The sequence below is a fragment of the Camelus dromedarius genome, chromosome 2 (genome assembly GCF_036321535.1).
Source record: "Camelus dromedarius isolate mCamDro1 chromosome 2, mCamDro1.pat, whole genome shotgun sequence".
Classification (NCBI taxonomy): Eukaryota; Metazoa; Chordata; class Mammalia; order Artiodactyla; family Camelidae; genus Camelus; species Camelus dromedarius.
The window spans coordinates 41,196,337-41,212,809 of record NC_087437.1 but is presented as its reverse complement, the minus strand read 5'-3'; the positions used below and the strand labels follow the sequence as shown (position 1 = coordinate 41,212,809).

The following is a 16,473-nucleotide window of genomic DNA, read 5'->3' as shown; positions in this document are numbered from 1 at the left end:
AGACAGTCTACACAATGGTGTCATATTTGCTAAGATCAGTTCAGGGAGGGAAAGAAGGTAGTTGGTCATATTTTAGTTTGCTCAAACTCATTTAATTATCTCCTACTATTAATAAGGAGGCAATAAGGAAGCTATAATATGTCCACTGAGCATTCTTCCTAGATCTGCTTAGCAGTTGTTATTTATTGTTTGTTTATCTGTAAGCTCTGCCTTCTCAGGATAAGAGAACAAAAAGTAAAACAGTTTGCATGGTGTGTCCAAGATATGCCTTTGAGAGATAGATTATGTGCTGGGGATGGAAGGAAGGAAACCATAAAATAATTATGTTTATTCACTTAATTCAAACCACATTAGGCAAAAAGCAAATAGAAAATGAAAATGTTTAAATGATAATACTTGTAATAGCATAAAAAAACAAACACTTAGAAATAAATGTACAGAAAGATGTGAACGACTTCTACACTGAAAACTACAAAATGTTACAAATTAAAGAAGACCTTAATAAATGGAGGTGTATATCCTATTTCATGAATTAGAATGCTGAATATTGTATCGATGTTATTTCTCCCTAATTTGATCCTTGGTTTTATTAAACTGCCTACCAAAATCCCTCTCGGTACATTTGTGGGTCTTGACAAGCTGATTTTTAAAACATTATATGGAAATGCAAAGGGCCAAGAATAGCCAAGGCAATTTTGAGGAACAAAGCTGAAGAATTTATGCTGCCAGTTATCAGGACTTATTATAAAGCTGCTAAGTAATTGAGACAGAGCAGTATTATCACAAGAATAGACAAATGGCCAACCACACAGAATGGAGACTCCATGAACAGACCCACTTCCTGTGGACACCTGATTAATGACAAAAGCAGGACAGAATGCATAGGGAGAGGGTGCTCTTATCAGTAAATGGCAATCAATGAATTGAATATCCATATGAAAACATGAAGCTTGACGCCTGCTTTATACCATATTGAAAAATCAATTCCAGCTGGATTATGGATATAAATGTGAAAGATATAAAAAATAAAGCTCTTAGGAGAAAATATAGGGTAATACCTCCATGGCTTTAAGTGGGCAAAAAGATTTCTCAAACAGAACGCAAAACCAAACTTGAGGGGAAAACGATGAGGTACGGCTTCTGATGTCCTTCAGATCTGACGTGTATCTCCAAGTATTTATGTGCCATTGTGTAAAGTTTATTTGAATTTCTTATCTGGAATTCTGCTCATTCAGGAAAACATGACATGTTATTTAGCCATCCAGACTACCCCGTGGGTGCCAAGAATCTACTGAGTCTCTAGGGCTGGTTCTGCCCGCTCTGTCTTCCTGCACTCGTGGGGAGCCCCACAGGGGTCAGTCGTGTGATCTCCAGGGTTCTACAAGCAGCCTGGAGGTTTCAGTCCATGAGTGTCTCTCAATAGCTGGTTTTAAAATGTGTGAAAACATGGTTCGCTTCCTTCTCCCAATACATTCTCCCAAATGATTCTAGTATTTGGGATAAGGTGATTCATGGAAAGGACATTTGATCCCCCATAGGCCCCTGGCCACAAGAAGTTTCAGAGATGACCCTTCATGCATCATATGATCTAATTAAGCCCAAACTTTGACTCACTTACGTGCTCTGGTATCAGCTTCCAACCACATTGGTGGTAAAGGAGGGAAAAAGATCTTCAGTCCCTCCTTTAATGATTTACGGAGTGTTAATATGCCATGAAAACAATACATTTTAATCTACTGGATGCCTACCTTCAGCCAAATTGACTAGATTGAAAGGTAATTTTTAAAGACCCAAACCAGTGCCCCAAAAATGCCCTGTCTCATGGTTTATGTTTATTAATATTCTCAAAGAGCAACGTGGATCTTTTGGGGCATTTATATTCTCTTGCTGAATTTTCTCAACAAGAAGATTCAGATATTTAGATTTTTCTTTTTGTTTCAACTTCATCTTTCATACCATGGTTTTGTTACCGTGGAGAGAAATTAACAACAGAGAAAATCATAAATAAAAGTGAGGGTCCAATACCTTGAATTAGCAAGTGTTAACATAGTTTGCTTCAAGACTCCAATTTTAGATTCTTTTAGGTTACAATTTATCTGAGAAACATGTGACCACCTTAGAGCAAGTCTGTAGTTTTTAGAACCCACCAAAATCAGAGTAGTTCATGGAGAAATGGAACATAGTCAGTTTTAGATGTCAGTGAATAATTATTTCATATAATGAGCACAAAGTCACAGATATCATAAAGCACTAAAAATGGCAGTGATGAACATCAACACAGGAAACAGAAATTGTTGTTTTCCTGTTTTAATGTGAGACATTTTCTAAAGCCAGTGGGAAATTTCCTGGCTGGTCTGTGAAGTATTTTACTGTGCTTAATGAAAACTGTGTAATAAAATGCCCCCTCCCCTCTTTTAAGGGGAGGAGATAATTAGATTTATTTATTTACTTATTTTTTACATGGAGGTACTGGGGATTGAACCCAAGACTGTGCATGCTAGGCAGGCACTCTACCACTGACCTATCCCCTTCCCCTGAAAACTGTATAATAGAAGGTAACTTTTAAATTTAAAAATGCCCCCCAAAACGTAGAGAATTCAGTTAAATCAGTTTTCTGTTCAGAGACTCTATAGATGTTCCTGTTACAAACTAGCAAATACAGGTGGTCCTCACTTTTCACAGCACTGATAGCTGAAACGTGTGCGTGTTGGAATTGTATCATTGCCTGTGTTATTCCTTGTTACCTGAGGTCAAAGCCAATATGCATCCGTTTCATTCAACACAGTACCATGCATCACAAGGACCGCCTGTATGTTTCAGTTTATATCGATCAATCGCCTACAGTTTAGAGCAGTTAAGCATAGTGCTATATTTAGAATTATTACCACATGAAAGATATGAATAAAATAATGGACATACTCTGGGTAAGTTTAAATTTGAGGGGGGTCATTAACATCCAAAATAGTTTTTTGCTCCTGGGGTTGTATTCCCATTAACCCTCTCATTCTTCGTCGCTCTAGGGGCTGAGTCACCTCCACCAGCATAAAGTGATTCACCGAGATATCAAAGGGCAGAATGTCTTGCTCACTGAAAATGCAGAAGTTAAACTAGGTAAGAACAGAATTCGGAATTGCAGGGATTGATAGGATTATTTCAGTTTGTTTTTTTTTAATAATGAATGTAAATTTCTCACTGTGGATTTAGAGGTCATTGTACCTACAAAGGGAAGGAAAATGTCTATTTAAAAAAACGTTTTCTAAAAGCACTTTGAGGAATGAATTGGTATACAATATGGCAAGCAGAATCACGTGCTTAATCAATGTGTAGAAATAACTGAGTTTGTTTTTTAAGCAAAGATCCTTTAAATTAAAAGACTGACCTTGAAATCGTTTCCTGTATCTTGTAGTTTGTTTATATTGTTGCTGCTGTAACAGAACGATGATGACTCATTTTTTAATTGAAAATATCCACAGTTAGACATATTTAGCCTCATGAATTCCTGCTATATCCCCATATGTTTTAAGTTATATTTACATTGATTTCATTATTACCTAGGGCACTTGTACAAAATGGATGCTCAATATTCTACTTTACATGCATACTGATATTCCACCCCATCTGCCAGTATTATCAGTGAGGGAATCCTTTTCTCTGGTACTGCCCTTTAGAGCCCTTCCCCCAATAAATCTGGGATTTTCCAGATAAGGTAAAGAATCCCCACATTCATGTGACTGTTCAGTGTATATGCATTGAACATACGCAACATACATTGACAAATATCCTGCAAGATATGTAGTTTGTCTTCTAGAGAAGAATCACTGTCCATATGATTATTTATTTTCAAAGAGATTTAAATATCTCCTGTGTTTATAATCCAAATTTGCTCTCACCTTTTTGTTAAAATATATAATTTCTATTTTTTTCCTTCGTTAGCATTTAGGGCCAAACCTTCATCTCATGAATATTCCCTTTTAACACAAAAGCATACATTATGTAGGGAAAGCAGTTATATATGCACTAACTACATAAGCTATCCTCAGAATATTCACACATCACTAATTAACAGTTACTTGTTGAGAGAATGTTATGTGCCAGGTCCTGTACAAAATGTTTTTATGTAGATTATCTTGCTTAAACATCAGAGCAACTCTATGTGAAAATCATCATCCTCATTTTATGGATTAGGAAACTGAAGTTCAAAGACGTTAATCTACTAGCCCTAGGTCACATCACTAATAAGTGTCAGAAATGTGATGCAAATTTAAGCAGTGTGACTCCAGAAACTTAGCTATTAACCACTTTGTCTGTATCCTCTAAATACTACCCTTTATGGCAACCAAGCTTGCCTTTAATTTAATACCTGTGTGGTCCTCCACTGCGCTTTGTGTAACCAAACAACCCTTCATGCTTTTCTCATTGGTATGCTTTATCCATTTACACATGCAGGTTAAAAATATACATTCACAATAGTAAAAAGAAAAGCATCTCAAGTGTCCATCAATAGATGAATGGATAAACAAAACGTGTTATCTGCACACAATGGAGTATTATTCAGTCCTAAAAAGAAAGGAAATTCTGGCACGTGCTGCAAGATGGATTAACCTTGAGGACATTATGCTAAGTGAAATAAGCTGGTCCCCAAAAGACTAGTAATGTATGATTCAACATACAAGTAGTCAGATTCATAGAGATAGAAAGTAGAATGGTACTTGCGAGGGGCTGAGGGGAGAGGAGAGAGAGGAGTTACTGTTTAATGGCTACGGAGTTTCAGTGAAGGAGGACGAAAAAGTTCTAGAGTTGGATGATGGTTATGATTGCAAAATAATGTGAATGTACTTAATACCACAAAACTATCCATCCTGAAATGGTTAAAATGGTAAATTTCACATTATGTGTATTTAGCGCAGTAAACACACACACACGCACACACACATTTGTTTTATTACAATATAAGACCTTAGATTACAGACTTTACTTATTTGTCTTTCCATAACTAGTGGACTTCGGAGTCAGTGCCCAGCTTGATCGAACAGTGGGCAGGAGGAATACCTTCATCGGGACTCCCTACTGGATGGCACCGGAAGTTATTGCCTGTGATGAAAACCCAGATGCCACATATGATTTCAAGGTATGACTTCTTACTGCTTCGTTAAGTATCTAACTATGCCTAACGTCACACCCTGAGTCTTGTAGAAAATTGTCATGGCCTTGGCTTATGATTTATGTAAACCAAAGGGGAAACTAAAACACATTATTTGAAGTTAAAATTATAAGACATTCCAGTGAGAATCTTTTTAATGAACTTACCCATCATATCTGATTGCCTATTTGTAAAAAATGTTTAAACCACTTTCTGTATTTTTTGAGCTTACTCTTGCTTCCTATTAGAAAATAGATTTCAGGTTTTTGGCGAAGTATATATATTCTGAGAGCTCTTTATGCTAAATGAAACCAGGATATGAGTTTGTTGTCTTGGGTCATCTTTTTCTGATTAAAGAGAATCCTATTTAGTCACTTCTACATTGATCAAAGTTTAATTATTGGAACTTCTTTTCAGTGAGAGAGAATCAAAGGATATTGGTAGCTCTTTATGGTGTTTCTGTAGCATATTGCAGTGTTTTATGAAAGTGTGGTTTGTGGCTTGTTCTTTTGTATCATAAACTGGAAACTTGCTAATAAATTCGAAGCAATGTTTAAGTAGAGCGGTGGAAGTTGTGCCCACCTCTTTTCTAGTCTGCTAGCCAGTAATCAAACATAATTTGGGGTTACTATCCCATCGATAGCTGCATTGTGAGATGATATTGTTGTCATGAATAACGGCTGAAAGTTGAGACCTTAAGATCAAAGGCAAATGTGGTGTAAGAACTGTGGGTTTTGAGATTGTGCAGTAGACAGAGAGACACCCTGTGGTCTTTGTGTAGATCACAGGACAACCTTGGGAAAAACCTAATAGTACCTAGTCTAGCTTCATAGGTGAATGGACCTTTTTTAAATACTTATTTAAAGTAACACTGGTTTGTAACATTATATAACTTTCACATATACAACATTATATTTCGACTTCTGTATCCACGGACAGCATGCTCACCACCAAAAGTCTAATTTCCATCTGTCACCCACCGTACAGTCAATCCTCTTTACCCATTTTGCCCTCCCTGCACCCGCTTTGCTTTCCCCTATGATAACCACCGATCTCTATGTGTCTGTTTTTGTTTTGTTTGTTTTTATGAGTATATACAGTATTTATTAGTGAATATGAATTTTTTTTGTTTTGTTTTTATTTCTTTTTTTAAAACATTTTTTTGTTGAGTTATAGTCATTTTACAATGTTGTGTCAAATTCCAGTGTAGGGCACAATTTTTCAGTTTTACATGAACATACATATATTCATTGTCACACTTTTTTTTCACTGTGAGCTACCACAAGATCTTGTATATATTTCCCTGTGCTATGCAGTATAATCTTGTTTATCTATTCGACATATACCTATCAGTATCTACAAATGTTGAACTCCCAGTCTATCCCTTCCCACCCCCTCCCCTTTGGCAACCACAAATTTGTATTATATGTCTATGAGTCTGTTTCTGTTTCATGTTTATGTTATTTTGTTTTTTGCTTTTTTGGTTCCACATATAAGCGATCTCATATGGTATGTTTCTTTCTCTTTCTGGCTTACTTCACTTAGAATGACATTCTCCAGGAACATCCATGTTGCTGCAAATGGCCTTATGTTGTCAGTTTTTATGGCTGAATAGTATTCCATTGTATAAATGTACGACATCTTCTTTATCCAGTCATCTGTTGATGGACATTTAGGCTGTTTCCTTATCTTGGCTATTGTAAATAGTGCTGCTATGAACATTGGGGTGCAGGTGTCTTTTTGAAGTATGGTTCCTTCTGGATATATGCCCAGGAGCAGGATTACTGGGTCATATGGTAAGTCTATTTCTAGTCTTTTGAGGAATCTCAGTACTGTTTTCCACAATGGCTGCACCATGTTTGTTTGTTTTTAAATACTCCACATATGAATAAAATCATATGGTGCTTGTTTCTCCATCTGACTTATTTCACTCCGCATAATAGCCTCAAGATCGTTCACGTCACAAATGACAAGATTTCATCTTCTTATGGCTAAGTAGTATTCCATTTCATATATATATACACAGATACACACATGTATATATATCACATCTTCTTTATCCATTCATCCATCTATGGATACTTAGGCTGTTTCCATACCTTGGCTATTGTAAATGTTACTGTAGTGGTCATAGAGGTACATACATCTTTTCAAGTTAGTGTTTTCATATTCTTTGAATACCCAGAAGTATAATAGCTGGACCATATGATAGTTCTATTCTTAATTTTTTATGGACTGTACATAATATTTTCCATAGTGACTGTACCAATTTACATTCCCAACAATCTACAAGGGTTCCCTTTTCAACACTTACTCTCCACTCTTGTTGTTTCTTGGGATTTTTTTGGTTGGTTTTTTTTGGTTTTGTTTTTTGGTTTTTGGTTTTTGGGTTTTTTTTTATGATAACCATTCTAACAGGTGTAAGATTATATCTCATTGTGGTTTTGATTTGCATTTCCCTAATAATTAGTGATGTTGAACATTTTTTCATTTGCTGGTTGGTCATCTATACATCTTCCTTAGAAAATGTCTATTCAACTTCTCTGCCCTTTTTTCAATCAGGTTGTTTGGGAGTTTTTGTTGTTGAGTTGTATGAATTTTTTAATATTTTGGATATTAACCCATTACAGGATATATGACTTGCAAATATCTTCTCCCATTCAATAGGTTGTCTTTTGGTTTGTTGATGGTTTTTGCTGTGCAGAAGCTTATTAGTTTTATGTAGTCCCATTTGTTTATTTTTGCTTTTGTTTCCCTTGCCTGAAGAGACATATCCAAAAAGATATTGCTGAGACCAATGTCAAAGAGTCTACTGCCTTTGTTTTCTTCTAGGAGTTTTATGGTCTATCTTAAGTTAATTTTTGTGTATGGTTTAAGATGGTGGTCTAGTTTCATTCTTCTGTATGTGGCTGTCCAGTTTTCCCAACACCATTTGTTGAAGAGACTTTCCTTTCTCCATTGTATCTTCTTGGCGCCTTTGTACTAATTAGTTGTCTATATTTGTGGGTTTATTTCAGAGGTCTCAATTCTGTTCCATTGATCTGTGTGTCTGTTTCTCTGCCAGTACCATGCTGTTTTGATAACTGTAGCTTTGTAGTATAATTTAAAATCAGAAAGTGTGATACCTCCAGCTTCTTTCTTTTTTCTCAGAATTGCTTTGGCTATTTAGGGTCTTTTGTGGTTCCATACAAACTAGAATTGTTTTGTTCTATTTCTGTGAAGAATGTCATTTGAATTTTGATAAGGATTGCAACGAATCTATAGATTATTTTAGATATATGGACATTTTAACAACATTAATACTTCCAATCCATGAGCAGAGATTATCTTTCCATTTCTTTGTGTCTTCCTCAATTTCTTTCAACAATGTCTTATGGTTTTCAGTAACAGTTTTCACCTTCTTCTTTAAATTTATTCCTAGGTGTTTTATTCTTTTTGTTGTGATTGTAAGTGAGACTATTTTCTTAATTTATCTTTCTGCTAGTTTGTTGTTATATAAGAATGTGACAGATTTTTGTATATTGATTTTGGACCCTGCAATTTCACTGTATTTATTTATTATTTCTAACAGTTTTTTAATGTAATCTTTAGGATTTTCTATGTCTAAATGAATAGCAAAACAATGTCATTCACAAATAGTGACAGTTCTACTTCTTCCTCTCCAATTTGAATGCCTTTTATTTCTTTTTCTTGCCTATTTGCTCTGGCTGAGATTTCCAACACTATGTTGAATTAGAGTGTAAGAGTGGCGAGTGGGCATCCTTGTTTGTCTCTGATCTTAGAAGTTTTCAGTGTTTGATCACTGAGTATGATATTAGCTCTGAGTTTGTCATATATTGCCTTTGTTATGTTGAGGTACATTTCTTCTATATCCATTTTATTAAGAGTTTTTTAAAATCATAAATGGATATTAAATCTTGTCAAATGTTTTTCCTGCATCTATTGAGATGGTCATATGATTTTAATCCTTCATATTGTTAACATGGTGTGTCACATTGGTTGATTCCAGATATGGAACCTTCCTTGCATCCCCGGATAAATCCCACGTATCATGGCGTATGATCCTCTTGATGTGTTATTATATATGGTTTGCCAATACTTTGCTGAGAATTCTTGCATGTGTGTTCATCAGAGATATTGACCCATTATTTTCTTTTTTGTGTGTGTTTTTCTTGTCTGGTTTTGGTATCAGGGTAATGTTGGCCTCGTCAAATGAGTTAAGAAGGGTTCCATCCCCTTCGGTTTTTTAGAAGAGTTTGAAAAGGTTAGGTATTACATCTCTTTGCTTCATCAGTGAAGCTTCCTGAGCTTTTGTTTGGGGGGAGGTTTTTGATTACTGTTTCAATGTCCTTACTAGTGATTGGTCTATTCACATCTTCTATTTCTTCATTATTCAATCTTGGAAGGTTGTTTGCTTCCAAGAATTTATCTATTTCTTCTAGGTTGTCCAATGTGTTGGTGTATATAGCTGATCCTAGTAGTCTCTTATAAGCCTTCGTATTTCTGTGGTATCCATTGTAATTTCTCTTTCAATTCTGGTTTTATTTCAGCTTTCTATCTTTTTTCTTAGTGAGTCTAGCTAAAGATTTGTCAATTTTATCTTTTAAAAGAATATAGATGCATGGACTTTTCACCAAAGGACTTTAGTGATCATCTTGAAATATTCTCATGTTACAAATGTGGAAACTGAAGCCCAAGGCCTTTGCAAATGCACAACCAGTTATGATCATCTGAGAGACTTGAACCCACATCTCCCAACACTCTGTTTAGAGGCCTTGCCAATATATTACCCTGTTCCTCTGATGCACTCCTATATAAATATCCAACTTACCAACAAAACAGCCTCCGAAGAGGATATTTGAAGAATTCCTCTTTTAAAGAACATTTTTAGTTCTCCACATGTGGGGTTATTATTGAAATCAGGTCACAAAGATGCAAACATCGCAATGTCTTTGGGACCCAGTGTCTCAACATTGACAAAATTATTTGCCTCTGTAAAAATGCAAGCTTGGAGGTTTAAAAACAAAATAATCTCCTGTAAATTTTCTCCTTCTTTCAAAGTTAGTCACTGTAATAACCTGACAACAATCTGTCTGAAAACAGCTGCCAAGTTAAAAATTAATCTCTTGCCAAAATAAATGTCATTTATTTAAACCGCTAATGATAAGCACACTTAAATAATTTAATTTGCAAATCCCTTCAGGGGAGCCACTAGAAAATATATGTCCCTGACCAGATATATGTATCATAATTGGCCATAAGCCATTCTTCAAACTATGGTTTATACTTAACAAGCGCTAACTAGTCTCCATCTGGGCCACAGATATTTCAGGCTACTTTATAACATACCATGGAGAATCAGAGTGTTGCAAACTTTTAACCTTAGCTTTAGCCTTTTAAATACTTTGGCTGGCTGCAGTGCATGTGGGACTTTTGTTCTGGGCATAAAATACATCCCTGTGACTTAGTTGTTTTCAGTAGAGTGACTGGAAGAAAGACTTCTTTCTGGTCAAGCCAAAGCTTGAAATGAAACTCTTGTCTTGATCCCCTTTCTTCAAATTATGGCTAAGGAATGCAGTTTGAAATCAGTGAAAAGTTTTTGAGCTTAATGCGTAACCCTAGGTGTGGACAAAGCCTGGTGTATGAACAACCACAGGGGGCGTCGTGCTGCCCAGGGTGATTTCAGAGGTACCGGCGGCTTCATGTGACTGTGAAAGTACCCTGAGACATCAACAAATTGAAGATTAATTTCTATGTCTTTTGTTAAAAAATAAAGAATCCTGATGAGAGAACAGGTTCAACTGTGTCAGTCATTTTAGACCTTAGTGCGAATTAGTTTGTGAGGATTATCACAAATGTAGGTTGTACAAGAGGAGGAGGAAGTCATGGCAGCTCCAGTGTGAGCTTCCTTGGTCCCTTGTCATGGGTAAAAGAAGGAGCAGGCAGAAGGGAGAAACAGGAAGACCAAGCAGAAAAGAAGGTTTGGGGGCTCCTTTAAGGTTCATTTCAACCACTTGATAGTTTTACTGTGAATCAGAGAAAAAATTGTTCTTTAAACATCTTCCTACTTCTTTGTTAGCATCAGATCTTATCCTTTTTTCTGTTCACTATTCTTAGGAATATGATCTGTCACCAGGGAACAACTTGACAATACACTGACTTTCAAAACCATTTATTCATCCATTCAGTGAGTATTTACTGAATACCCACTGTGTGTAGGGAATTGGCCAAGCTGCGTCTGTTTGTGCAGTTTTCAACTGGAAAGTTCATTTGCGACGCCATCCAAGTTCAGTGGTTTGGTCCTGTGTGTGTGATTGTCCAGTTGGCCTAGCTGTGTATCCCAGCCTCAGGAACTGGTGTCAGCACTTTGGGCTTGTGCTGTAGATACTTTCAGCCTAGACGGCATGTTTAGAATAAAAGATGACTTGAATGCCATGGGCCTTTGTTAGATTTTTCTATCACAAAAGCCCTTTCTTTATAATAAAGACAAAAATGCAAAAGAGAAGAGTATAGTTTGGTTTTATTGTTTGATTTATTATTTCTCGATTACTATTTATTATTTCATTTGTCTACAATGTCTTTAGAAACTGCTGTAAATTTAAAAAAAAAAAAAAAAAAAACTAGAGCAATTCAATAAAATTAGAACCTCGGTAGGAAAGTAGTCTGAAGAGCTCATTGCTTTTTATTACAGTCTGGTTTTGTCTGATATTTACCTGGCGCAGTAAGTGACTGACTGAAAAATAACCCCTATCCTTAGGCGGAGCGCCAGAATCTCATCTGCCTGCTGTGTTCACTTTCCCTGAGAGACCCTTCCTTTCTTGTTTTCAGAAAATCTGTCAAAACACTTCAAGTGAAAGGAAAGGTTTCATTTCCTGATAAATATGTGGGGCAATAATGAAAGCTTTCTCGTTTAATAATAAGCATTCAAAAGCCTTGAAATTAATAAAACTGTTCAAAATTCGTAGACTGTTTAAATTGTTATTTTTTAAAGCTGGATTTCATTTCGGTTGGATAGGATTTGCCAAGTATTTTATAGTCCTGTATATTTATTGCTTTAACAGAACTATTTGCTGAAGAAAGTTCTCTGTGGCCAAAAGCCCGTAAATAGCACATCTGTTGAATAAAGACTAGCACATCTGTCCGCTGGAATACTACGCAGCCCTTTCATCAGTGAGGTAGTGTATACGCTGAAGCTGGGCAGATCCCAAGATGCAGTGTTAGGTATGAAAAGCAACTTACAGCATAGCACATGTAATAGAGTTTTAACTTCCCCTACCCCCTGGACAAATGGCATGTGGATGAAGAACTTCAACTTTTTATTTTATATATCTTTCTATTCTGTTCTGATTTTTTAAACCATAAACTGGTCGTGCTTTTATAGTAATTTAGTAAAGTAAGAGAACTACAGTGAAATGGCATATCCCCTCAGCCCCACCCCCCCATCCTCTGGCTGATCTGTGATAATATTGTTTATTATCCACCCAAATTCTGTTTACGACACTTGGCACACAGATGCTGTGGATCGTTTGCAGACACAGGTGTCTCCTGTAGGGTTTAGGTGAACATTGTGCTCTGGCCATAGAGCAAATACTCACTCTCCAGTGTTACAGATAATTAGCTTTATTCAGGCAGGATGAAGAGAGCTCCTCTAGGCGAGCAGCTTGGCTGGAGATGAAGTGAGCCAACCTCACTAGTCGGTGGGTGGGAGCGAGTCACCGAGATGCATGCAGGGTGTCATGTGAGAGGATGATATTCAGACTGCAGAACGAGATTTACCTCTCAGACAAGGCCTGGCCTCTGTCTCCTGAGAGTCCAACAGGGTCCGAACCCCATGGAGTAAGAAGGAAGGAGGATACAGACACCAGTGTTATCTCACCAGCGGAAACAAACTTCTGGTAAACATTATTTCTTATGCTCCATGTTCACACCCACCTAGACAGGATTCCTTGACTAGACACATCACCACCTCCTCTGGGCTTCAGGCTGATCCCCACGTGAAGAGAATAAGCTATTCTTCCAGCACTTTCCCTTTGGTCAGATAACAAATGTGGATGAAATGGGATTATGAGTAAGTGCCGGTGCTTGAACGTCCTCTGGGACCCTGAACTCACCACCTTGGCTCTGTTGATACATAATGTTGTTTGTAAGTATATGGCATAGTGAGTAAGCGGCAGGCGTTTGAAGTGGGACAGGACTGGTTTAAAATGTAGACTTCACCTCCTCGCACTGTTTTCCTTCAGGGAAGTTATTTAACCTTTCTGAGCACCTGTGGGAATTTAAAAAATCGTAAATTACAATTTTATTAGAATTATTATTAATTATTTATTAGAATAAAGTGAGCTAACATATATAAAGGTATTGATTCAGTGTCTAACCCTTGGTAAGTACTCAATATATGATAGTTAATCGTTGTGTTTATGTGTCATGATGGTACTGCCATTTGGACCATTTTTGACCTGAGAAACCCAGCAACAGCAACAGCAACATCATAGGATTTGGACCTCCCATTTGTATTAGACACCTCTAACTGTCTGCTTGTGTTGAACTAGAATTCACTTATCTGTAACTTCTACCTCTAGATTAAGGTGCTGCCCTTAGGGACCACAATAAGTTCAATTTTCTTTTTCCAGTGGGAACACTTCCAAAAAGAGAATGGTAAATAAGTTACATGACAGAAGACTGATTTCTCTTGGTAAAAAAGATGGATTTCTTGGTCTTGCTGAAACTTGGTAGAATCCACTGTACCAGTTGTGCCTATTATAGAGCTATTGTCTGTCAACTCGAGACCACCTTGCTACCCTCTGCTGTGGGATGATGGGGCTAGGACTCGGCGAACCCCGTTTCCGCCTGTCCATCTGACTTCTTCAGCTCTGCCCATAGAGGTAGACTGCAGGGCTGGGGGAGGAAGGACACGCCCTTTCCTGTTTCCTTCCGCTAAGCTTCTTGTTTATTCCTGCATCATCCCAACAACTTCCTTGAGTGCCCTTAAGTACCAGAGCTCATCGTCAGCTCACCTGCCTCAGCTTTGCTGGTTCTGCACTGGTAACTGGACTTCAGGATCTGTCTATACCAGTATTTGTTAAATACCCACTATGTGCACTGCATTGTGTTATGCACTTTGCGTATCTTATCTTATTGGGTTCTTGTATTAACCCAGCACAATAGGTGTTCTCTTCATATTACAGCTGAGGAGGTGGGCTCAGAGGAGTTGAGGGGCTCAACTCAGGTCTACTGGCTGCACAGGATGTGTTCTTTCTGCCTCTCGGAGTATGCTGGGGTTCTCTTCCTGGGCCACCCTGCCTCTCTTTCCTGTGTGGCTGGTTCTGCCGTCTGACAGTGTTCTCTTCACTTGTTGGACAGCCGAGCCCCAGAAGGAATGCTCTCTCATTGTGTTCAGGTTTCCTTCGTGCAGCTGGCCCCACACTGGCCAGAATTTCTGTGCTTGCCTCTGTCTTCTCAGAGGCACTAGAATTTGTCTCTGTTCTGTTTGTAATGCACCCAGGACTGGGCTATTAATCATGCCACAGGCTGGGCTGCACAGCACCTCTAGCATAATGAATTACCCAGCTCCTGCCAAAATGAGTCACACCATGGCCACAAAGGAAACTTATCTCTCCCCGACTCTCTCCTCATCTTGTTCCTCCCTCTTCCCTTTCTCGTCTCCTGTGATCTGTCTTGCCAGTTGTAATTGGAACATTTTCTCCCGTATTTAAGTTCTGAAGTGTCTTTGGGACTTGCTAATGTATCCAAAGGCTTAAACAAGGCCCGTCAAGGACGTTTATTGCTCTCTAGCATGGGCAGTTAAGCGCAGCTTGCAAGCAGCTCTGGGTATATATGGCCAGGAATATAAATGTTCCTTTTGGAAAATAAGAGAATCCCAGCCAAAAACAAAACAACAACAACAACAACAACAAAAGAGCCTTGACAATGTCAGATGAAGGCTTAAAGAAGTAATTTCCGGCTTGGTCATGTGATAAAGGATGCCCAGGAGTTGGGATGCTGTGACCTTTGATTTGAAGGGGTTGTTCTGGAATTTTGGGGAGAGCAGCCTAAGAGCAGATCTGAGACGATATGGACTGAATAAAGGAAGCATCTCTCTTTACTAACCCTTCCTGCTTCCTGTGGGATAAATCCAGGATCACCTAACAACTGGGACCCCTCTTTTTTCTTACCATTGAAATATGCTTCCTCAAATTATTGTTGTATACATATTATCACTAAGAAGTGCTTTTGGCTGTACTTACATTTCTTCTGTCACCAAAAGTTTGGAGGCAGACAGTCTAGGGTTAGTGTGGTGGCTCATTAATACCCAGTCTCCTGCCTTTCTGCCCTCTCCTCATTAATTTGTTGACTTATTGCCTCATGGTTGCAAGATGGATGTGTAGCTCCAAAGAGCATGCTTTTATTCAAGGCACTAAGAAGTGGGGAAGACTTGTCAAGACACTGGCTGTATTTGTCACTTAGTTCAGGAAAAGCAAAAGCTTTCCCAGAAGCTCCCAGAAGATGTTTGCCTGGGTTTCATTGGCCAGAACTATGTCATAGCCTTACCTGCCATCCTTAGCTGCAGGGAAATCTGGACAAACAAGTTTAGCTTTCCTATACTCTGAAATGGAGGCAGCAAGGGAAACAGGGGTTGAAATGCCTGTTGGGTTAGCCAACAAACAGTACCCGCCACAACCAAATAGAGGAAAATCAGAGAAGACTGAACTCGGCAGGCAAAGGCAGTCTTACCTAACAGAAGAGGACAAGGAAATTAGTCATATTCCTGAGCCCACCATGTGCCAGGTTTGTGCTGGGCAGCATACCTGCATAGGTACGTGTCACAGTCGCCTCCGCTGTGGAACGGAAACATAGGCTCCGAGCAGATTCTATGTGCAATTAAATTAGGAACCTGGATTTGAATCCAGGTCTGTCTGACTTAAAAGGCTACTCATGCTGCCTCTCAGAAGTTGAGCACTGGTTTTAGGTGTGGCTCGCTGAATCTCAGCACCTTCATTTGAATTGCCAGCATCTTAAGTTGCCTGCAGACAATGTAGAAGTCTGAAGCAATTATTTTATGGGCCCCTAACAAGTTTTATTTAAAAGGTGAATTCTCCAGTCTGTTACGCTGTGATGACGGTTAATAAAGAACAAGTCTGGGCAGGAGACCCAGCCCTGAGTAAAACCTGATGCTGAGTTGCTTTATGATCTTGGGTGAGTCATTTGTTTTCTTTCATCTGTGAAATGAAAGGTTTGACTAGGTGATCTATGAAAGGTCTCACAGCCTTAGGTCACTTAGGTTTTGCTCTTTTCTCTTACCATCTTTCATTTGTTCATTCATTTAACAAATATTT

General features: G+C 38.1%; 1 protein-coding gene across 8 annotated transcripts in view; it reads left to right on the top strand.

Annotated features, from left to right (window-relative positions):
* The window catches only part of TNIK (TRAF2 and NCK interacting kinase), a 362,919-nt gene that overhangs the window by 237,666 nt on the left and 108,780 nt on the right, over positions 1-16,473 (top strand). For all 8 annotated transcript variants that reach the window (XM_031451107.2, XM_010976292.3, XM_010976290.3 and 5 more), the window contains exons 6-7: positions 3,021-3,111; positions 4,998-5,128. In XM_031451107.2, the coding sequence (XP_031306967.1) occupies positions 3,021-3,111; positions 4,998-5,128 (222 nt within the window). The remainder of the gene's footprint in view (positions 1-3,020; positions 3,112-4,997; positions 5,129-16,473) is intronic.